Genomic DNA, 24,219 nt, shown 5'->3' with positions numbered 1-24,219 from the left:
TGTTGCAGGTCAGTTATACGTCAAAAACAAACAAACTCATAAAAGAGACAGATCAGATTTGTGGTTATGGGGCAGGGGAGACTGGATGAAGGTAGTCAAAAGGTACAAACTTCCAGTCATAAGATAAATAAGTACTAGGGATGTAATACACACCATGATAAATATAATTAACACTGCTCTATGTTATATATGAAAGTTGTTGAGAGTAAATCCTAAGAGTTTTCATCACAAGGGAAACATTTTTGTCTGTTTCTTTAATTTTGCATCTATCAGAGATGATGGATGTTCACTAAACTTATTGCGGTCATCATTCCATGATGTATGTAAGTCAAATCATTATGCTGTACACCCTAAACTTATACAGTGCTGTATGTCAATTATAGCTCAATAAAACAGGAGAAAAAAAAAAAAGAAGGAAAGAAAAGGAGGAGAAAACAGGGATCTGAAAAGGATTGGAGCTTGTAGAGCACAGGGACCCCCTCACCTTCAGGTCTATTTTGAGCAGGGTGTGAGTGCTCAGCACATAGGGCCCCTAATGTTTGTGGAATATAATACCTTGTACTGTTTTCCCCAGGTAATCGCCACGCCTCTCTTTATTGATCACATGTTGATATATCTTCCCAGTGGTGATGTTGTTGTCTTTATAAAGATTAATGTCCAAGAACCTTTCATAATTTCCAAGGTCTAAATCAACTTCTCCACCATCGTTTAAGACAAACACTTCACCTGGGATAAAAAGGCAATGTAAAAATTAAAAATTTGCTTCCAGTAGATTATTTTTCAAAGATGAGCACAATATATTAAAGGGCTGGGAAAAGACTTATTTATAAGCCATAGTGTATCACCATTTCCATATTTCAATGGGAAAATTTAGCAATTCGATTCTATCCATGAAAGTGCATTGGAAAAATTCTGGTATTCTATTACGGTAGTTTTAAATGCTTACTGAAGTTCTGTCCTCAAGATTTAGCTTTTCCAAACTCATCATATACCACATGAAAAAGGGACTTTAAAACAGCAATTTTTAAAACAAATAGCAATTGACTTCAAAGCATCAGTATCCCGGACTCTGAAATGGGCGTAAGAAAATTTTCATTGATTCCAGTCTTGGGTAAAGTCATTATTGAACAGACAGTAGATGAAAAGCAGGGCCTCCACTAGCCCACGGGGCGAGTTGGTGAAACTGAGGCCAAAAAGAAAGTGAGCAACAAGCCACCTGCACAACAGCACCGTGATGAAGGATACAGATGAAGACTTGGGACTTCCCTGGTGGCGCAGTGGTTAAGAATCCCCTGCCAATGCAGGGGACACAGGTTCAAGCCCTGGTCCGGGAAGATTTCACATGCCACAGAGCAACTAAGCCCACACGCCACAACTACTGAAGCCTGCGTGCCACAACTACTGAAGCCCACGTGCCTAGAGCCCAAGCTCTGCAACAAGAGAAGCCACGGCAGTGAGAAGCCCGCACGCCACAATGAAGAGTAGCCCCTGCTCACCACAACTAGAGAAAGCCTGTGGGCAGCGACGAAGACCCAACACAGCCAAAAAAAAAAATTTAAGTAATTAATTAATTAATTTTTTAAAAGTGTGTATAGATGAAGACTTAATCACATGACCGGCAACTGTGTTGACTACTAGGCATGCCTCTGGGTCTCCAGCGTTACTTGAGGGCATCGATTGGGAGTCCAATGTCCTAAAGCCACCTGTCAGAACTGAACCTCTCCCTGATTAAGGAAATTCTATCATTTACTTCTATAGCTAGATGTTCACAGCATAAAAAGAAGGTTGGCTAGCTTCTGAACCTAATCAGAAGCCTTTTATAGTCTCATTTATGTCTCCCTCATAAGGTACCTATGTGTGACCGGAAAGATCTCTAACTTTAAGGACAAAAGAGCAAAATGATGAAATTGCAATATTTTCGTGTTTCCCAAATTCCATTTCCAGTTCAAATTCTACTTTCTCATGTTTATCAGGAATTGCCAATCCATGGAAAAGTCTTTGTACTTTGATCATCTTAACTTCTGCCAAATAGGGGAAGATCTCTGAAATCTCTCTAGTTAATTCAGGCCCAATCCAGTTTGGCAATTCTCCAGGTATACGGCAAAGGTCTTCAAATTTTAGATTCCTAAATTTTAAAATTTTAGATTCCTATTATGTTTTTAGAAGAAAAAGAAAAGCTGTAGATCATGTCTTCAAGAACTTTTTTTTTTGATTTAATGCAATTATAATAAAAATGCCAACAGATTTTTTTTTAACTTGACAGTGAAACTAAAGTTAATCTGGAAGAAAAACAGGTGTGATTACCAAAACAAAACACATGAAAAATAAATAAAAATAAAAGCCCTTAAAAAATAACAGTGAGTAAAGGAAGATTAAAATATATATGTGTTAAAAAAATAAATAAAATAAAATTCAAAAAAAAGTGTATATATTTATATATTTTAGTATATACAAATATGGAATAAGACAACATGAACAAATACTACACAAAATACCCCAAAAAGTCCCTATTACATAAAGGAATTTAATACATGACTAAAAAAACCAAAGATATCATTACAAATCAAAGTAGGTAAAATACACAGAAATAAATTTCAAAGAAATGTGTAGGACCTCTATGAAGAAAACTTTACTTCAGAGACATAAAAGAAGGTATGGATAAAATGAAAGCCACTTATACACTTCCTGAATAGGCCAGTCAATATTTGCAGTGTTTAATTCTTCCCCAAATGTAAAGAATCATTTCTCATAAACTTTGATAAAAGGACTCTGAAGTTAATCTTGAAGACAACTAACATTTCAATGTTTAAAAAAGGAGAAAAGGAATAATGAGAAAAGTCCTGATAATAAAAAGCTGCAGCTATTAAAATGGTAGGCAGGAATAAACAAAGAGATCTGGAACAGAGCAGAATACAAAGACAGAAATTTAGTATATACTGAAAGGTGGTATTTCAAGTCAGTGGAGAAAGGATGCAATCTTTGATAATTGCAATTAGGAATAGTGGCTAATCAGAAAAAAATTTAGAGAAAAAATTATGTTACATCCTCATCTCCCATCAAATTAAATTCCAGATGTATTAACAATATTAAAGTAAAAGCAAATGGTGGTGATCATTTAAAAATGTACAGAAACATCAAATCACTATATTGTGCACCAGGAACACAGTGTTGTAAGTCAATTATACTTCAAAAGCAAACTCATAGAAAAAGAGATCAGATTTGTGGTTACCAGAGGATAGGGGTGGGGTGAGGGGAATTGGATGAAGGTGGTCAAAAGGTTCAGACTTCCAGTTATAAGATAAGTAAGTCCTAGGGATGTAATGTACAACATGATAAATGTAATTAACACTGCTCTATGTTATACATGAAAGTTAAGAGAGTACATCCTAACAGTTTTCATCACAAGGGAAACAATTTTTTGCTACTTCTTTAATTTTGCATCTGTATGAGATGATGGATGTTCAACTAAACATTGTGATAATCATTTCATGATGTATGTAAGTCAAATTATTATGCTGTACACCTTAAACTTATACAGTGCTGTATTTCAACTATACCTCAATAAAACTGGAAGAAAAAAAAATAAAGTAAAACCAAATGAAACTCTAAAAGTGCCAGAAGAAAATATAGATGAATATTTAAATATTCCTGGGACAGAGAAGCTTACAGGTGACATCAAAGGCAGAAACCATAAAGGAAACAGCTGATACATTTAGTCACACAAATGGTAAAATGAAATTTATCAGCAGCAGAAGTAATATTAAGACAAATTGAAAACAGAGTAAAAATATATACATGTGGTAAGTATAGGTTAATATACTCTGCACAAAGTATTCTTGAAAATCATTTTTCAAAATCCAAAGGAAAATTGGCATAACACATGGCGTTAGTCAATTCTGCTGCCTACCAAACAACCCTAAAATCTCAGCGACTTAGAAAACATTTACTGATTTCTCCCTCATGTTACGTAGGGGTTGTGGGTCAGTTGTGAGTCTACCTTGTGCCTTCTTATTCCAGGACCCGGGCTGAAGGAGAAATCCCTATATGGGGCATGCAGCTCTCACAGCAGAGGGCAGAAAGACGACAGAGACTGAGTCAAATTATGCCATTGCATTGAAAAGTTCTACTTCAACAAAGGCATATTTCATATTCACTAATATCCCACAGAGCAAAACAAATCACATGGCCAGATAAGGTGACTGACCTCTCTGGTTTGCCCAGGAGTAAAAGGGTTCCCAGGATTCAGGAGTTTCAGTTTCAAAACCAGGAAAGTTCCAAACAAACCAGGAAGAGTTAACCATCCTACATGGCCAAAGGCCAAAGTCAGTGGGGCAGGGAATTTACTCTACCCAGGAAGCTGGGTGATAGTTTCAAACAAACATACAATCTTCCAAAGACTTAAATAAGCCACTCCACCGACAAAATGAAAATCAAAGAAATCTAAATTAACATAATGAGATACCCGGGAATTCTCTGCCAGTCCAGTGGTTAGGGCTCCACGCTTCCACTGCAGGGGGCACAGGTTCGATCCCTGGTTATTCCTTTTTTTGGTTGTTTGGTGTACTCTCAGGTTAGTAAAGTTTAAAAAGAATAGTATTCAGCAAAGGTATAAAGAAAACTGAAACACCTGAAAAACATACCTACCCACCAAATCAGAAATTCTGTACCTAGGCATTTATGTTAAAAAAATAAATTTTAAAGTTTCCCTTCACAGTGTTGTTTATAATATCAATAAATTGGAAATGATTTCCTATTATTGTATAGATTCTGTGCAGCCTTTAGAAGTATAGAATCTATTAAAATGTCTACAGTAGATTAAGTTTTAAATTTTTGATTGAAAAATAGTATGACTAGGGGAGAGATAAATTGGGAATTCAGGATTAACGGATACCTACTACTATATATAAAACAGATAAACAACAAGGACCTACTATATAGAATAGGGAAGTATATTCAATATCTTATAAAAACCTATAACGGAAAGGAATCTGAAAAAGAATATATATATGTATAACTGAATCACTTTGCTGTACACCTGAAACATTGTAAATCAACTATACTTCAATTAAAAAAATAGTATGGCTAAGATTCAGTTCATTTAAAGTTCAAAAATAAGCAAAACTGATCTATAATGTTAGAAGACAGGATAATGGTTACCCTGGTCGTTTCAGATGGGGAGAGACTGGAAGGGGCATAAAGAGGGTTTCTGTTTCTTGAGCTGGAGGCTGATTACACATTATGTTCATTTCATCTACTGGTACTTATGATTTATACACTTTCTTGCTTGTATGTAAAAAGTTTAAGAAGAAAGTATATAAGGGCTAGTGCCTTTTTTAAGATAATTAGTATAGGGAATTCCCTGGCGGTCCAGTGATTAGGACTCTGCACTTCCACTGCAGGGGGCACAGGTTTGATCTCTGGTCAGGGAACTAAGATCCCACAAGCTGCGCGGCATGGCCAAAATAATAATAATGAATAAATAAATAAAAATAATTAGTATAGGGCTTCCCTGGTGGCGCAGTGCTTGGGAGTCCGCCTGCCGATGCGGGGGGTGCGGGTTCGTGCCCTGGTCCGGGAAGATCCCACATGCCGCGGAGCGGCTGGGCCCGTGGGCCGTGGCCGCTGAGCCTGTGCGTCCGGAGCCTGTGCTCCGCAGCGGGAGAGACCACAACAGTGAGAGGCCCGTGTACCGCAAAAAATAATAATAATAATAATTATTATTATTATTCCAAGTGGTGGGAAATGGACGATTTTTATTTTCTTCCGGTCATTCTATATTGTCAATATATTCTATATTGTCTGAGTTTTTCTCTTAACAATGAAATGTTGAGAAATACATTACCTTTATGATAAAATAAAACAAAACATAATCCATACTACAAAAGGTACAGGGAGAATGGTGTCCTCACACACTGTTTTCCAAAAGGGTGGACTCATTTAGAATGTCATCAGCAATCAGAAAAAATGTATCAATAACCATGAGAACATTCACAGATCCAAAATGTATGACCCAGCAGCTCTACTTCTGGAACTCTATCCTAAAGAAATTACCCCAAACACAAGAAAGAACCTCAGTTTAACCCAGTGCTTCATAGGGGGGAAGTGGTCCTCCCTCATACCGTGCTCATAAGGTGAAAAAGTGCCCGCATCGATGTTTATATAGGGGTCGATTTTGATGGCAGTAACTCGGAGTCCACATGATTTTAGAATCGTCCCAATGCTGCTCGCTATGATCCCTTTACCGATGCCCGAGATGACCCCACCAGTGACCAAGATGTACTTCATTGGCAGAGGAGTGGCTGAGTGCCAGCACCCAGATAGAATCTGAAAGGTAATGAAATTAAGGGTCAGGGAAGAGAAACATGTTCTTAAACCAGTAAAGTGGAGAGTGTGTTGGACCAGAATTTCAAAAGCACACAGCACTTTTTCTAAGTATTTGAAACAAAGTCTTATCGTCTAGGTTTTTCTTTCTTGTCGACATGCAGGAAGCTCTGGATTCAGCAAAATGTCTGGCTCCATTACCCTGATTTTACATTTACCCCAACTCTGTCGTGTGACAAACTTCATCATAAGAAGCCAAAATTCTCTGGGATTCAGAAGCATGGTAAAATTTTTAAGAGATCAGGCTCTGGAGTCAGATCTGTAGAAGCTATACCTGGGCGAGTTACTAATCCTTTCTGTACCTGTTTCTTCATCTGTGAAATGGAATAAAAAGTACCAATCCCAATCCCTTGGAATATTATTCAGCACTAAAAAGAAATGAGCTACCAATCCATGAAAAGACGTGGAGGAAACTTAAGTGCAGGTTACTAAGTGAAAGAAGCCCATCTGAAAAGGCACATACTGCATGATTCCAACTATATGACATTCTGGAAAAGACAAAACTGTGAAGACAGTAAAGTGATCAGTGGTTTTCAGAGGTTAGTGCGGGAGGGAATGATGAATAGGTGGAGCACAGAGGATTTTTAGGGCAGTGAAACTATTCTGTATGATTCTATAATGGTGGATACAGGTCATTATACATTTGTCCAAACTCACAGAATGTATAACACCAAGAGTGAACGTTAATGTAACCTATGGACTTGGAATGATAATGATGTGTAGCTTCATTGACTGTAACAAATGTACCTCTCTGGTTCAGGATGTTGGTAATGAGGAACGCTGTGGGCATGGGGCAGTGGGTGTATGGAAACTCAGTACTTTCTGCTCAGTTTTGCTGTGAACCTAAAATTGCTCTAAAAATAGCCTATTTGAGGGGACTTCCCTCGTGGTGCAGTGGTTAAGAATCCGCCTGTCAATGCACAGGACACGAGTTCAATCCCTGGTCCGGGAAGATCCCACATGCTGCGAAGCAACTAAGCCCATGCACCACAACTACTGAGCCTGTGCTCTAGAGCCTGCCAGCCACAACTACTGAGCCTGCATGCCACAACTACTGACGCCCACGCGCCTAGAGCCCGTGCTCCGCAACAAGAGAATCCACCACAATGCGAAGCCCGCGCACCACAACGAGAGCAGCCCCCGCTCGCCGCAACTAGAGAAAGCCCAAGCACGGCAACAAAGACCCAACGCAGCCAAAAATAAATAAATTTTTTTAATTAAAAAAATAAAATAAAATAAAAAATAGTCTATTTTTTAAATCAGTATTCAAATATGCCAACATTTTAAAAAATCTTGGGACTTCCCTGGTCTCCAGTGGTTTAGACTGCGCTCTGAATGCAGGGGGCCCAGGTTGAATCCCTGGTCGGGGAACTAGATCACACGTGCCACAACTAAGACCTGACGCAGCCAAATAAATAAATATGTTAAAAACAAAACAAAATAAAAAATCTTGCAGATGGTTGTGAGGATTAAATGAGCTAAGGTACAGATCAGAGGTCAGGAAACCAGGGCCCATAGGTCACATCTGGCCCACTGTCTGTTTTTGTATGGTTGCCAAGCTAAGAATGTTTTATATTTTAAATGACTGAGAAAAGATCAAAAGAAGAATATTTCATGACACATTAAAATTGTATGAAACTCAAACTTCAGTGTCCATAAATCAAGTTTTATTAGCACACAGCCATGCCCATCATTTACATATTGTCTCTGGTGGCTTTCTGGCTACAATGGCAGAGCTGAGTAGCTGGGAAAACAGAGACCTCTGGCCCACAAAGCCTGAAATATTTTCTATCTTTTATAGAAAATATTTGCTGATACCTGGCTTAGAGGGGGTCAAAATTGACCCCTATATTAACATACAGTAAGAACTTAGTAAAAGTTAGCTACTAATGTCACTATTAATAATAATAAATGTATCCTCCTTAACTATGCATGTGGAAGACTGAATCTGTTCCTTACTCATCCATTTCACCATGCAGAAATATTCAAGCAGAAAAAAAAAAGATAGAAAATATTATGTCGTAAAGAAATTTTATTTGACTTTCCTGCTGCTGTCTGATTCAAACCCTTTTGTTTTAGAGGCGGACAGGAAGCCCAAGAGCTACTTGGGCTACTCTACTCTGAGAACTATTGTTTTCCCCTTGAGCCTGGGCAGGGGCCTTCTGCCCTTGCCATTTCACCATGCACGTGAAGGTGAGCCTTAACGGCGTTATTCGTGTGGTCCTGACATGCAAACAAACGGCCAACCAAGACTATTAATATAAAATCGCAACTACAAGAAAAGAGAGTAACTAACAAAAGCTAATAACTATAAATCCCACTTTCTATTGTAATTCACAAATGTTTTTAAATACCTGGATATCAAGCTCAAATGCAATCAGGTAGGAATGATTTCAGCTACCCGCTTATCCTATCAGCCTGTCTTTCCCAAAGGAATGCCTATTCTGATTTTGTAGTTTCCTCTACTTTCAAAACCAACTAGCTTGGGTTTCCCTGGTGGCACAGTGGTTGAGAATCTGCCTACCAATGCAGACGACACGGGTTCGAGCACTGGTCTGGGAAGATCCCACATGCCACGGAGCAACTAGGCCCATGAGCCACAACTACCGAGCCTGCGTATCTGGAGCCTGTGCTCCACAACAAGAGAGGCCGCGATAGTGACAGGCCCGCGCATCGCGATGAAGAGTGGCCCCCGCTTGCCACTAGAGAAAGCCCTCGCACAGAAACGAAGACCCAACACAGCCAAAAATAAATAATAAATAAATTTTTTAAAAAAACAACTAGCTTAACTTAAAAGGTGTAGAGCCCTTTCACTTCAGAGCTGTGAGTTCAATTTGAATTAGCTGACCACCGTCAAGGCGAGTAAACTGAAGTCATCCAAAATATACAAGTCCCATCCCAAACGGCTTCCTTAAGTCCCTGCCTTTCTCTACACAAAGGGCCTGCCTTTCTCTACACAACACAGTTGATCATGTTCAATGTCACCGTTCCTCTTTACTACCCACCTGGCCATCCACTCACCTGAGCTAGATTTAGCCTAAAAGATTTTCAGTCCAAACCCAGAATGCTCCTCCTATAGATCCAAAATGTATCTGAATATTCATCTCTTGCCACTTCTACTAGCCGAGGTAGTTGTTAGAGTGGGAATTTCATCACAGTCTTCCCTTACTCAACCCACTGCTGATTTTTTTCTATTTTGATAAGTGTCCCTCCTCTGGAGTCAGACAGCCTGAGCTCAAGTGCTGTCACTTAATAGCTATGACCCTGGGCAATTTCAACTTCTCTAAACCTCAATTTTCTCCACCTGTGCAGTACACAGAAACAATACCAGTGCCAGCCGTATAGAGCTGTGTGGGTATTTACAAAGAGAGCGCCCAAGTGCTAAGTCAAGGTTAGCTCTTATTTTTCAGAGCCCTCTACTCACTGATTCAGTCAGCTCATAAACGTTTATGGAACAGGCAGAAGAGGAAAATCTGCCACACCAAAATGTGCCTCTTTGGCATGAGCATTAATTTAGTTTGATTATTTTTAAGAAACAGAAGACTCAGGAAGTCCTTCTTTTTGTTTTGTTTTGTTTTTTTGTTTGCTGTACGCGGGCCTCTCACCGCCGCGGCCCCTCCCGCCGCGGAGCACAGGCCCCGGACGCGCAGGATCAGCGGCCACGGCTCACGGGCCCAGCCGCTCCGCGGCACGCGGGATCCCCCCAGACCGGGGCACAAACCCGCGCCCCCCGCATCGGCAGGCGGACTCCCAACCACTGCGCCACCAGGGAAGCCCAAGTCCTTCTTTTTTATTGCCCCCTTTGCTGCCTAAAGAATTTAGATAAAGGGCCTGTTCCTGGCATAGAGCTATCACCAGAGATATCTTCAGAGAATATGAGCTAGATGTGGTCGGGGAAGCTCTTAGAGATCAGAGTCCACTCTGTGTACCACTGTCTCTGCCTGACCTAGCAAACATTTGTTTACCAAAATATTTGCCTTTCCATCTCCATGTTAATTGCCTTCTTCCCTTTTTTTTTTTTTTAACTATTCATTTATTTACTCTTGGCTGCGTTGGGTCTTTGTTGCTGTGCGCGGGCTTTCTCTAGCTGTGGCGAGCGGGGGCTACTCTTTTTTGCAGTGTGCGGGCTTCTCATTGTGGTGGCTTCTCTTGTTGTGGAGCTCGAGCTCTAGGAGCGTGGGCTCAGTAGTTGCGGCTCACGGGCTCTAGAGCACAGGCTCAATAGTTGTGGCACACGGGTGTAGTTGCTCCGCAGCATGTGGGATCTTCCCGGACCAGGGCTCGAACCTGTGTCCCCTGCATTGGCAGGCAGATTCTTAACCACTGCGCCACCAGGGAAGCCCTGCCCTCTTCCCTTTTGAAGTCCCAAACTACTACCCACAACATCTTCTTTTGTCTTGAGCTGAAGATGGTATTTAAGGCAAGGGTTTTAACCATTTTAGCAAGTGACTAAGTTTTCCTGGGTCTCTCCCATGTATACACATTATTAAACTTTTATTTGATTTTCTCCTGTTAATCTGTCTCATGTCAACTTAATTCTTAGACCAGCAGAAGAACCTAGAAGGGTAGAAGGAAATTTTCTTCCTCCCAGACAAGTTATACGCTTGACGTGTTCCCAGGTCCTGCAGAAATGGGGGTGAACAAAAAGTCAAGGTCCCTGTCCTCTTGGTCTTCACCTTTCCTGTTGGATAAAGGGGCAAATAAGCTGTTCTGTAACTACCTTATTCTGGCACCGTCACACTATTAAAATGACTTCCCATTTGTAAAAGTTAGCAAAATGGAAAAATGCCATAGAAAACTGGAGAGTATTTATGAGAAGGCACATTATGTGGTTGTAAAAAGCCTAAGAATCTTTCATATAAGGTATGCTTATGTTACACAACAGAGCAGGATATAAAATTAAATATATTATTATCTCAACTGTTTTTTTTTTAATTAAGACTGGTCAAATTACACCAAAATGCTACATTTTAATATATATTTAGGTGGTTGGGTTGCAGGCAATTATTACTTTTCCATATTTTCAAAAGCACAAGATACCTTTTTAAGCATATCAGACATTTTACAAAGTCCTTTTCGAAAATGTAACAATATCAAGGAGACACCTAGTCCTTTCTATCTATTTTAAGCAAACAAGTAAGTTTAAAGCAAAATTTTAAAACAACAGGCAAAGCAGGTTCTTCAAGCTACTTCTACAATCGGGATTTTTTTTCTCTTGTGAAGACCATTATTTACATTTACTCTTATATGCTGTGAGCAGACCCAATTGTCTGTAAAATAGGCATGTGTAGGGCTGTCCACTGTCCAATAAAAACATTTTAAAAAATTACACTGTAATTTTAAATTTTCCAGTAGCCATTATAAAAAGTAAAAAGAAACAGATTAAGTTCATTTTAATAATATCTTATTTAACCTAAGGTATCCAAAATACCCATAATCAGCCCATAATCAATGTAAGAATATTTGGGTGAGATAATTTACATCCCCTTTTTTTTTTTTTTGTAATGTCTTCCGAAATTAGGTGTGTCTACGCACAGCACATGTCAACTCACACTGGACAGTGCAGGCCTAAAGCAACCAAAAACAGATGCACCAATAGATACCTTCTCAATGACGGCCATTTAAAAAGTAGTCAAAAACAAGAGTACTTACTGCATGAGCCCACCTTATGAAGTTCTAGAACAGGCAAAACTAAGCTCTGATGGAAATCAAGGGGTGAGGGCGGTTGTGGATCGACCCGAGAGGAGCACGAGGTAACTTTCTGGAGTGATGGAAATGGTTTATGTCTACGTTGGGGTAGTGGTTACACTTGTGTATAATTTGTCAAAATCCCCGATATGCACGCTTAAAATGGGGGCATTTTACTGAACGTAAATTAGACATCAAATGTGGAGAAACTGTTTTAGAAAGAAAGCTATGTTGTAGCAGCAGCGGACTCGGGCTCAGAGCGCCCTAACCAGCTGCGACCCGGGAAACGCGAGGGTCGCGGTTTAACTAGCGCCCCGGGCGGGGGAGGAGACAGAAAGGCCATCTCACTCCGCGCGGGGCTGCACTTCTGCCAACGCCATCTCGGGGCTCCCGGGGCCCGGGGGCAACCGGGCGGGGGCCGCGGCGGGCCTCAGCGCCCGGTTCCGAGGCGGGGTGCGCGCCGAAGCGCCGCTCGCGTACGCGGCGCTCCAGAGCCCGGGCCGCGGGCCGCCGCAGGGCGGACTCCCAGGCCCCCGGCCTTGCCCCGCCGCTGTCTGCCCGCGGGCAGAGAGCACAGGGTGCTGGGACGCGTGCGGTGGCCGCCCTCGGAGGAGACAAAGGCTCCCGGTCCCATGTGCGCGCCGGGCTGGGGCCGCGGACTGGAGGGCGGCCCCGGCGCTGAGGCCCTGACGGGGAGTTACCTGTGCTTTGGCGGCGGCGGTGGCGCGGAGGGTGGTCGTTGGAGCCGGCGAGCTCCGCCCCGAGGCCCGCCCGCGCTCACCTGTCGGGCTGGGGAGGGGTCCGCCGCCAGAGGCGTCCCGAGTCGCCCCCGTGTCCCTCCCGCCGCCCGCGCGGGCCTCGGGGTACATGGCGCCCTCCTCGCCCACCTCCCCCTCTCCTGCAGCCGCGGGCCCCACTGACTCACGCCGGTGAGCTCGGGGTTGGCACCCGGGTTTGTGCAGTGCTCCGAAACAAGCGCCCAAAAGTGACTCCTCAGGCGTTGGTGGCTTCCCGTCACCCTCCGCCCTGGACGCACTTGGCCCCAGGCCAGGCTCAGCCCGGGGACTGCTCCTCCCCTCCGCGGCTTGCTGAGCACCGGCACCTCGGAGACTCGGGTGAACGCCAGGTCCCGGCGCCCCGGCCCCTCGGCACGCCCAGACCCTGTTCGGGTCCTCGCGTCCCGCTCTCGGCGCCGGAAAGAGCTTCTCTCGGTCACGGAGAGCAACTGCGGGAGCGCCGAGCAGAGGACGACGATCAGATGGGATGCCGGCCTTTGAGGGGCTCACAATCTGGGGTGAGGGCTACACCTCTACTGGAATCAGTAAGGTTCCTGGAACAGTACGCGTGTAGCAAAAATTAAAATTTAAAATGCGAGGGGCAGAAGGACGACAATCAGGGCTTCGCCGAGTGACTTTTTAAAGAGTATTTGGAGGATGGTTAGTGCCTTGGTGCCAGGAAAGGACACAGGAGGTTATTAAGGCGAAGGGAAGAACATAAACCACTGAAGGAGAAAGGATCTAACTAGGGACAATAGGAGGGTTTGGAATCAGACGGAAGGGTTAGGAAAGTGGTGAAAATTTTGATTGACCAGGTGAGTCACTAGAGGGCTGAGTGAGGAGAGCATCATTGAAGACCCAGTGGAGTCTAGAAACCATCACTGTGTAACGACCTCCAGCTACAGTTGTGCAAGATGTCTATAGGTCGGTATATAAATATTGATATTGATAAAACCAGAGTTTGCTGGTTGAGTAGAGTAGAAGGATGAGAGTGAGGAAGTTAAGAGCACTGAAAGAATGTGATGGTAGTGAGGCACCAGGGGTCTAGTCCCCAGAGGAAAGGAAGGGAGAGGAGCAGGGAGTGGATAGACTGGAAGAGAGAAAAGAGATGGACCAAAAGATGAGGGCCTGTGGGAATGAAGGAACTGAGGAGTTGTCATCACAGTGTGGGTGTCGGCAATGTCAAAGGGGAAGCAATTCCAGGAGATGATCCAGTTTAGGGTCTGACTCTGGAACGGAGTCAAGTGAGATGGGCGTCACTGGAATTGGGTCTAGCGCCCACCAGGCCAGTGTGGGGGACATTAAAGGCCCCCGGAAAGATGGCGGAAATTGGAGGAGTCAGTTGAGGCCAAGGAACCAAGTCTCCAGTGAATGTGGAGAAGCAGCCCCGAAGCTAGTAAATGACAGCAACAAAGAAGGGTAGAGGGATGTCTGGCAAAATTCGATGAGTTTCAAAACAAAAGGGAGTTTCTCCCTATCAAGAATGACAGAGCAGTGCCATGGAAGAAGCAGTAAGGAGCTGAGGATGGTGTTGTCAACTTCTGGGAAAAAGAAGAGCTCCACTCAGCAGGAATGGTAGGGGAGACCCAAGTCTCCATGGAGGCCAAGAAAATTTTTTTTTTTTTTTTTTTTTTTTTAAGGAGAAAGCACCTTGTAAAAAGGCCGGAAGCACAGAGGGCTTTCTTGTGAAACAAGTCTTCCAGAGGACCCAGTGGGAAGAATGCTTGTGAAACAGGTTCACATGGACGGTGATACTTAATACCTGCCACGTATGTAAGGCTTCCCTCCACATTTCGGTACTTTGTTTCCTTTTTACAACCAGGACAGCTATTAAGATCCCCTTATTATAATGAAGAACCTAAGGCTTAGAGATGTGAAATGCCCTGACCAAAATATCTGTCCCCAAAGTCAGACTCTTCACCACAGGATATAAGGCCTCATCCTTATTCTATTAATCTACGAGGTCAACAGATGAAGGATACTTTGTGAATACAAAGGGGTTATGATAACTATTGCATCATTAATCCAAAATGGGAAAATATTTGAGCAGAAAAACAAATTTGATAACAGGGTCCAGATTGATTGATTTGTGTGGGATCAGAGTGTACACTCATTCAACAGGTGTTTTATTCATGGACTATATAGCATTGAGGATAAAAAAAGAAGAAAAAGAAGTCTGTCATTAAGTTGACGGCTTGTGTTCTTTTTTACTTTTTTTTCTTTTTTTTTTTGGCAGGCGCCGAGTGGCATGTGGGATCTTGGTTCCCCTTCCCTGACCAGGGATTGAACCCATGCCCCTGGAAGTGGGAGCGTGGAGTCCTAACCACGGGACCACCAGGGAAGTCCCTCGTGTTCTTTTATAATCTTTTGTTTTGAAGAATTCTAACCTTCAGGACGATTGTGAACCCTGGGGAACATGGACTTCGTCATGATTTTGGGTGGAGATAGAGCAAAAGTAAGGCTGAAAGGGATGGCCCCCACCTCTGCTATCAGAAGGGTCAGCACTGTATTCCTTTCATAGGTGAAGAAACTCGAAGGGGAAACGATGAGTAATGAGTCAAGTTTACTCACCCATTAGATAGTGGAGTTAGCACCCCTGTCCTAGGCTTCTGACTGAAATTCCAGGCTCATTCCAATCACCCTTGAACCAAATATCCTTTTTCTGGAAAGTGTTGACCACTTTCAGGTTCTGACTAAATCCTAGAAAGGCATTGGTCCTATGATATCTCCTGACTTTCAAAGGTTAATCAATACCCAGACTCTAAAAACAGCTTGGAATGTCATTGATGCCACAGAATTGTACACTTAACAATGGTTAAAATGGCAAGTTTTATGTTATATATATGTTTACACAGTTTAAAAAATTAATGGGGCTTCCCTGGTGGTGCAGTGGTTAAGAATCCGTCTGCCAATGCAGGGGACACAGGTTTGAGCCCTGGTCCGGGAAGATCCCACATGCTGCGGAGCAACTAAGCCCGTGCACCGCAACTACCGAGCCTGTGCTCTAGAGCCCGCGAGCCACAAATACTGAAGCCCATGTGCCACAACTACTGAAGCGTGCGCGCCTACAGCCTGTGCTCTGCAACAAGAGAAGCGACTGCAATGAGAAGTCCGCGCACCGCAACGAAGAGTAGCCCCTGCTCGCCACAACTAGAGAAAGCCCGCACACAGCAACGAAGACCCAACGCAGCCAAAAATAAATTACTTAAATAAATTTTAAAAAATAATAATGGTGTAATACAACAGAAACCATTGAATTGTACAGTTTCGACAGGTGTGGATGGCATGTGAATTATATCTCGATAAAGCTGTTTGGAAAAATAAAGTAGGTTGAGCCTGTTAAGCTAAAGTCCTGGAGCACCCTCTTACACTGTTGGTGGGAATGTAAACTGATACAGCCACTATGGAGAACAGTATGGAGGTTCCTTAAAAAACTAAAAATAGAACTACCATACGACCCAGCAATCCCACTACTGGACATATACCTGGAGAAAACCATAATTCAAAAAGACACATACACGCACCCCAATGTTCACTGCAGCACTATTTACAATAGCCAGGACATGAAGCAACCTAAATGTCCATCAACAGAGGAATGGATAAAGAAGATGTGGTACATCTGTACAATGGAATATTAGCCATAAAAAGGAATGAAATTGTGTCATTTGCAGAGACATGGATGGACCTAGAGACTGTCATACAGAGTGAAATAAGTTGGAAAGAAAAAAACAAATACAGTATATTAACACATACATGTGGAATCTAGAAAAATGGCATAGATGATCTTATTTGCAAAGAAGAAATAGAGACACAGACGTAGAGAACAAACGTATGGATACCAAGGGGGAACGGGGGGGCGGTGAATTGGGAAGTTAGGATTGACATATATATACTACTATATATAAAATAGATAACTAATGAGAACCTACTGTATAGCACAGGGAACTCTACTCAGTGCTCTGTGGTGACCTAAATGGGAAGGAAATCCAAAAAAGAAGGGATATATGTACACGTATGGCTGAATCACTTTGCTGTGTAGCAGAAACTGACACAGCAGTGTAAAGCAACTATACTCCAATTAAAAAAAAAAGTCCTGGACCAGAATTGTAAATATACCTCAGGCTGGAAAACTGGAGAGCAAGGAAATCAGAATTGTAATCTGTCCCCCACATACTCACACAGGTCACTGGAACTAGGCTACTCTTCTCAAGATGGTGGGGGGTGGAGGAATACCTAATGCTTAAGACTGTGCTTGGGAAATACATTCATGAACTCCCTTCTCTGAAGGGGGAGTTTTTCACTTGGCCAGTTTTTTGTTGTTGTCCATTTGTTTACACGTTATTGTGGGAAAAGTTGAATATATAGAAAAGCAAACCTAAAACTCGAACTTCAACAATTATCAATCCATGGCCAGGTTTGTTTCATCTGTATCCCCACCCATTTCCCCCATCCTGTATTAATTTGAAGCAAATGCCAGGCATCCTATTATTTCATTGGTAAATATCTCAGTATGACTCTAAAAGATTAGAACTCTTTTAAATACACACACACACAATTACCACAATTTAAAAATTAATAATTCCTATGTCCATCACACATGAATGGGTAAACAAAATGTGCAATATACTTACAATGGAATACTCTTCAGCCTTTTTTAAGATAGCCTCCGTTTTTGTTATATCACTGGTTGTTTTTTATTTTTTAGATTTCACATATAAGTGATGATATACAGTAGTTGTCTTTCTCCATCTGATTTATTTCACTAAGCATAAAACCCTCCAGGTCCATCCATGTTGTTCAAATGGCAAAATTTCATTCCTTTTTATGCTGAGTAGTATTCCGTTGCATATATATAGCACATCTTTATCCATTGGTCTGTTGATGTACCCTTAGGTTGTTTCCATATATTGGCAATTGTAAATAATGCTGCTATGAACATCGGGGTGCATGTATCTTTTCGAATTAGTGTTTTCATTTTCTTTGGATATATACCCAGAAGAGGAATTGCCAGATCGTATGGTAGTTCTAGTTTTAATTTTTTGAGGAACCTCCATAATGTTTTCCACAGTGGCTTCATCAATTTACGTTCCCGCCAACAGTGTGCAAGGGTTCCCTTTCTCTACATCCTCACCAACATTTGTTATTTGTGGTCATTTTGATGATAGCCATTCTGACAGGTGTGAGGTGATATCACATTACGATTTTGATTTGCATTTCTCTGATGATTAGTGATGTTGAGCATCTTTTATGTGCCTGTTGGCTATCTGTATGTCTTCTTTGGAAAAATGTCTATTCAGGTCTTTTGCCCATTTTTTAATCAAGTTGTTTGGGTTTTTTTGATATTAAGTTGTATGAGCTCTTTTTGTATTTTGGATATTAACCCCTTATCGGTCATATCCTTTGCAAATATATTCTCCTATTCAGTAGGTTGTCTTTTCATTCTATGGATGGTTTTCTTTGCTCTGTAAAAGCTGTTAAGTTTAATTAGGTCCCATTTGTTTATTTTTGCTTTTGTTTCCTTTGCCTTAGGACAGCGGTCCGCAACCTTTTTGGCACCAGGGACCGGCTTCGTGGAAGACAATTTTTCCACGAGGGGCGGGGGACGGTTCAGGCGGTAATGCGAGCCATGGGGAGCAGCAGATGAAGCTTCGTTCTTTCGCCTGCCGTTCACCTCCTGTTGTGCGGCCCCAAGGGTTGGGGACCCCTGCCTTAGGAGACAGATCCAAAAAAATACTGCTACAATTTATGTCAAAGACTGTTCGAAGTAGCCTTTTTTAAGGCAGAATTTTAAGGAAATTCTAACACATGCTACAACATGGATGAACCTTGAGGACATCTGCTCAATGAAATGAACCAGTCACAAAAAGACAAATGTGGTATGATTCCACTTATATGAGGTTCCTGGAGTAGTCAAAAATCATAGAGACAGAAAGTAGCTTGGTTGCCAGGGAATGGGGGGAACGGAGAACGGAGTTGTTTAGTGGGTACAGAGTTTCAGTTTTGCAACAGGAAAACAATTGTGGAGATTGGTTCCACTTGTAACAATGTGAATGTACTTACTACTACTTAACTGTACACTTAAAAATGATTAAGGTGGGGCTTCCCTGGTGACGCAGTGGTTGAGGGTCCGCCTGCCGATACAGAGGACACGGGTTTGTGCCCCGGTCCGGGAGGATCCCACATGCCGCGGAGCGGCTGGGCGCGTGAGCCATGGCCGCTGAGCCTGCGCTCCGTAACAGGAGAGGCCACAGCAGTGAGAGGCCGGCGTACCGCAAAAAAAAAAAAAAAAAAAAAAAGATTAAGGTGGTAAATTTTGTTTGTCTAGCACAACTAAAATTTTTTAAGCTTAACAATTTCTTAATCTCATGAACTATCCAGTCCCCAAATTTCCAATTCTTATAAACGTCAAAAAATTTTCTCCACTGTGTTTGTTTGAGGATCTAAAGAAAATCCGCAAGTTGCCATGGGTTGTTTTTTAGGTCGTTTTTAATCTATAGGTTCCCCTTCCCCCCTTGCTTGCAATTTATTTGAAGAAACAAGGTCGTCAGACTGTGGTCTCTCACAGCCTAGATTCTGCTCCCTGCATCCCGTGGTGTCCTTTAATAGTTTCCTCCGTCCCCTGTATTCCCTGTAAATTGGTAGGTGGACACAGAGGGCCTGGGCTAGTTTTGATGTGGACTCACAAGGAGATTAAAGACATCCATGTACGCGGGGCCAACCCTGCAGAACCAGAAAAGGTGAGACTAAACCACCAGCCGAGCTGCTTAGAGTGACAAAGACGCGGTGTCCTGGCCTAGATCAGGAACCCACAAAGCCGAGGGAGGAGAAAAGGAAGCGGGGCGGGACTACGTGGGGAAAGCCCTTTGTCCGGTTTCCAAACGCCTTATCGAGTTACGAAATAAACAGTCAGCGGGGAGGGCGGGGCCTTTGTCCGGAAGTGACGCTAGCGCGGCCGGCAGCTGAGTAACAGTGGAGGTGGGGCGACACATAGACTGGCTGCTTCGAGGTCGTACTTCCGATTATCGCCGTGGGAGACGCGCCTTGTAGAGTCGGGAGTAGGTGGCACCCGCTAGGGTCTCCGGTGACCCCGACCGCGGTGGCGGCCCCGCGGGCGGGATGTTCCGGGGTTTGAGCAGTTGGTTTGGCTTGGAGCAGCCGGAGGCGGGTGACCGGCAGTACCAGGGAGACGGACAGCCCAAGGGAGACGCTCCACCCGAGCAGCGCTCCGAGGCGGTGGCGGAGTCCGTGGAAGGGGAGCTACAAGAAGCCGGGGACCAGGAGCTCCTTCACCAGGCCAAAGGCCTCGGCAGTGAGTCTCCCCCGGCCTCCGGGACCACAGAGTTTCGGAGAGCGCCCGCATCCCACCTCCTGGGCGTGGGCCACCAATGGTCGGGGGTGTGGGTGGGGAGAGGAAGGTGTGTCTGTCGTTGGTGAGGATCTGGGCAAGGCCGAAGCCTCATCTAGCAGTCAAATCCTGTGCCTGAAGTTCCTAGTGACATGTCACTCTTTGCAGAGTGTGTCAACGTTGGGAGCAGGGCCGCAGTAAAGCAGTGGGGCTCCACGTCTTTAGGTTTGACGAGGTATCTGTTTTGTTCAACTCACCAACTTTCATCTCCACCGCCTTCCGCCCAGAGGACAGGGGACGTTGAGGAGCTCGAGTGCCTTTTTGCCCTTAGGTCAGAATGTGTCGTCCCAAGTAAATTGAGGAGGAGTTATTAGGGCCTATGGCAGGCAGGCTCATGTCCTTTTAGGTGCATTGGGATCTTTTTCCTTAAGGCGGGAAAGTAGTTGCCAGTTATTGTCTGTGTTGCAAGTTTCAGCACTAGATGTTTTGTGAACGATTCATCTCTTTAAACACCCCAGTGAGTTGGGAGAACGAGCACAGAGTTAGCGGCCCAAAGTTATGCTGATAGTAAATGGTAGAAGGGAAATTTGAACCTGGGGCTGTCTAATTTCAAAGCCCATGCTCTTTCCCAGCTTACAGTCTAGTTCAGGAGGAGGGTATAAATAATAGGCATGCGGAATAAACACATGCTGTAGTAATTCTGCTCCTGGAGAGATCTTGGCAGGCTTAAATAGTCAAAGAAAACGTCTTTAAGAAGGTGGCCCTAAAGCAGACAACACTACAAGTGAGAGATTAAATTTTGCAAGCAATTTTAAAGAATTTACTTCAAGACACTACAAGGCAAGAGCACAGGACAGGCTGGAGCCTGAGAGTGGAGAAACACATACTTGAATAAGAAAGGCTCTAACGTTCAAAAAGTTTACTGTGGGGTGGAGAGGCAGGGAGAACAGGCATAATCTCAAATCATGGCAGTACACAATCTAAGCCCCAAGCCTCCAAACAGTGTACAAGAGAAATAAAACTAAGTGCTATGCAATGAAATCACTAGAGGGAACAGCTATTTCCTGTGTGGAAAACTGGGGAGAAACGAGCTTGGAATATTCAAGAGATGTAAGGAGGTGAAGTTGACTAGAGCAGAGAGGCTATGTTAGGTAGCTGGGATAAATAAAAGTGGGACCACCTTAGGAAAAGCTGGGTATGATTGTTTCCTTGATTTCATAGAACATGGAGAATCATTTTCGTTTATCTTCAGAGGAGTATCAAAAGTGGCTTCTTAAAACTTAGGGCTTTATTGAAATCTCATGTTTATATTTCGTAATAAAGACCCCCAAATATTTTTTTAATATTTTCGATATGGATGTCTACTTCGGAGCTTAACGCTGCCATCCCTTTCTTTCCTCACCAGACTCTCTTTCTCTCTCTTTTTAAAAAATATTTATTTATTTATTTGGCTGCACCGGGTCTTAGTTGCAGCATGCAGGATCTTTAGTTGCGGCATGCGGGATTAGTTACAGCGCGGGATCTAGTTCCCTGACCAGGGATCGAACCCGGGCCCCCTGCACTGGGAGCGCAGAGTCTTAGCCACTGGAATACCAGGGAAGTCTGCCTCCCCAGACTCTCTTGAGGTTGGGTAGGCTAAGGTTAGATGGAAGTACTTCCCCACCCACACACACACTGTGAATGCAAAGTTTCCAAAGAAATTAGAGCTCTTTTGGCTCCGAAATTTGATTTAAAAAAGATGTAAAGGTCCTAGTTTGTACACAACCCCTCAAAAAGACAAGAGATGATTAAATACTTTTTATTTCTACATAGTGATCCTAAGAGGTATATTTAGAAAGACCCATCTCTGTTTTGAAAAGTGAAGTTAAACATCTCTGTGCCTGATTCCCACTGAGTAGATTCATTTCTTTGGCCTTTTAAAAATCTACATGGAGGGACTTCCCTGGTGGTCCAGTGGTTAAGAATCCGCCTGCCAATGCAGGGGACACAGGTTCGAGCCCTGGTCCGGGAAGATTCCCACATTGCCGCGGAGCAACTAAGCCCCTGCTCCACAACTACTGAACCTGCGCTCTAGAACCCACGAGCCGGGGCACCTAGAGCCCGTGCTCCACAACAAGAGAAGCCACCACAATGAGAAGCCCCGCGGACCGCAACGAAGAGTAGCCCCCGCTCGCTGCAACTAGAGAAAGCCAGCACGCAGCAACGAAGATCCAACGCAGCCAAAAATAAATAATAAAAATAAATTAATTTTAAAAAAAGAAATATTTGGAAAGCACAGTGTTTCTTAAAATAATAATAATAAAATCTACATGGAATTTTCTGGGGCCCCATTTGTTCTGTAAACTTTTGCTGAGTGCCTCCCTTCAAGATTGGATCATAAATACTTCTGGTTCACGAGGTGACCTATTTCTTTTTTTTTTTTAACATCTTAATTGGGGTATAATTGCTTTACAATGGTGTGTTAGTTTCTGCTTTATAACAAAGTGAATCAGTTATACATATGTTCCCATATCTCTTCCCTCTTGCGTCTCCCTCCCTCCCACCCTCCCTATCCCACCCCTCCAGGCGATCAACGGTGACCTATTTCTACATTTAGGCAGCTTTATAAATTAGGCACCAGTTAGGAGTGGCGGACACCCAGGCCTATATTCCACTTCCTAACCCCAAATTAAACCTTATCCTTGGCTCTCCCTCCTGATGAACTTAGGACTTGCTGTGATCACAGAAGGAGGGCAGTTTATTAGGAAAGTCACTGAAGAGCTTCTCCCTACCTCCCAAGGCCTCATACCCCAGAGTAACTTCTTATTCAGCGCAGATTGGTTAGTTGGTTTTTGTTAAAGTCCAGTTATCTATACTCTTATCTATACTCTTTCTCTAAAACAAACCCATACCTCTGAGAGTGTAGTATGAGTCATTCCACAGCTTAAATAAGTGGGAGGGTGGCCAGAGATAAGCTTTGGCTTTTTCAAAACTGTCCCTAAGGCCAGTCCGTGCCCAGGAATGGAGGAAGGGCCACCTCCTCTTCCTTCTCCTTTGAAAAATGCTATTAGTGTTTTCAGTAGAGCTGTGTTAATTAGATCATCCTCTTTTTCTATAGGGAAAGTGCATTTCAAGTTCTAGATGCCTCACTTGCTTAGTTTACAACTAAGGACTCCAAAAGTTAGTTGTGTATGTAGGAAAATATATGTCTGCTTTGATATAGAAGTAAAATACCCAGTTCGGTTCTGATGAGAGACCCAGGTTTACCATGAGAAGGGCAGTGCAGATGGTCAAGAGCTTGGGTCCCATGGCTTGTGAACAATACTAAAAAGAACAGGGGATTTTAGCTTCAAGAAGAAGAAACTTTAGGGGCATCGCTCAACATTTTTAAAGGTTTTTTGGTAGAAAAGAAGTCATTTTATGTTACTTAAGATCTAAGTCTGAGAGGTAGAAATGACAAGGGATGTGAAAAGGATTTTCTGATTAGAGATGGATAACAATAATAATTGTCTGCCCTTCGAAGTCATGTGCTCCCCATCCCTAGAAGTGGGGCTACCTGGATAGGAGGCTGAATAAGGTAAGTGCTAAAGTCCCTTTCAACACGAAGATTCTAAAATTGTGTGAAATATATAGTATTTTTGAAAAATTAACCAGCCTTTTCATAAGAATATTAATTTTCTAAAGCTGCCTTAAAAACCACTGTCTCTGTATTATTTTCCTATTCTAGAAGCAAGCCTTAAACTCTACCTTCCTCTATTTACTCTGATAAATTTACTCTTTTTCTGACCTTTTGAGAACCTTCCCGCTTTTCTTTACCTTTACCATCCATTCAGTTCTGCAGGCCCTTGTCACTTGCTCATCTGACGTGAGGCAATGTGGGATTGGGGCACCAGCTTGCCAGTTAGAGGCAGGTAGCCTGTGTTTGAATTCCCTATACTACTTACTGTCTTTATTGTGATGTCATTTGCAAATTACAGTAAGTCCAACAAACAGGCTTAAACAGAAAGGACCTTTGTTGTTTGTGTCAGGGGTCGCCAAGACCACCCCCAG

The 24,219-nt window shown here is 43.0% G+C and overlaps 2 protein-coding genes and 1 long non-coding RNA gene across 6 annotated transcripts in view; 2 read left to right on the top strand and 1 right to left on the bottom strand.

Annotated features, from left to right (window-relative positions):
• Positions 1 to 13,274, bottom strand: part of CTPS2 (CTP synthase 2) — a 109,901-nt gene extending 96,627 nt beyond the window's left edge. For 3 of the 4 annotated variants that reach the window (XM_060292892.2, XM_030848163.3, XM_070044735.1), the window contains exons 1-3: positions 12,771 to 12,972; positions 6,120 to 6,324; positions 556 to 726 (exon numbers count right to left, since the gene is read on the bottom strand). In XM_060292892.2, coding sequence (XP_060148875.1) covers positions 556 to 726; positions 6,120 to 6,324; positions 12,771 to 12,938 — 544 coding nt within the window. In that variant the 5' untranslated portion in view covers positions 12,939 to 12,972. Of the gene's footprint in view, positions 1 to 555; positions 727 to 6,119; positions 6,325 to 12,770; positions 12,973 to 12,994 lie in introns of those variants that run through there. The other variant, XM_030848165.3, reaches the window with a different exon arrangement.
• On the top strand, positions 13,107 to 17,348 carry LOC138842516 (uncharacterized). Its single transcript, XR_011377168.1, has 3 exons — positions 13,107 to 13,363; positions 14,486 to 14,614; positions 15,082 to 17,348. It is a non-coding gene; the product is annotated as an uncharacterized lncRNA (long non-coding RNA).
• A 2,456-nt stretch (positions 17,349 to 19,804) lies between these two features.
• Positions 19,805 to 24,219, top strand: part of SYAP1 (synapse associated protein 1) — a 31,482-nt gene continuing 27,067 nt past the window's right edge. The window contains exon 1 of the mRNA XM_030848192.2: positions 19,805 to 20,154. Coding sequence (XP_030704052.1) covers positions 19,962 to 20,154 — 193 coding nt within the window. The 5' untranslated portion in view covers positions 19,805 to 19,961. The remainder of the gene's footprint in view (positions 20,155 to 24,219) is intronic.

The sequence above is a fragment of the Globicephala melas genome, chromosome X (assembly GCF_963455315.2).
Source record: "Globicephala melas chromosome X, mGloMel1.2, whole genome shotgun sequence".
NCBI classification, from domain to species: domain Eukaryota; kingdom Metazoa; phylum Chordata; class Mammalia; order Artiodactyla; family Delphinidae; genus Globicephala; species Globicephala melas.
This window is presented reverse-complemented; position numbering and strand designations above follow the sequence as displayed.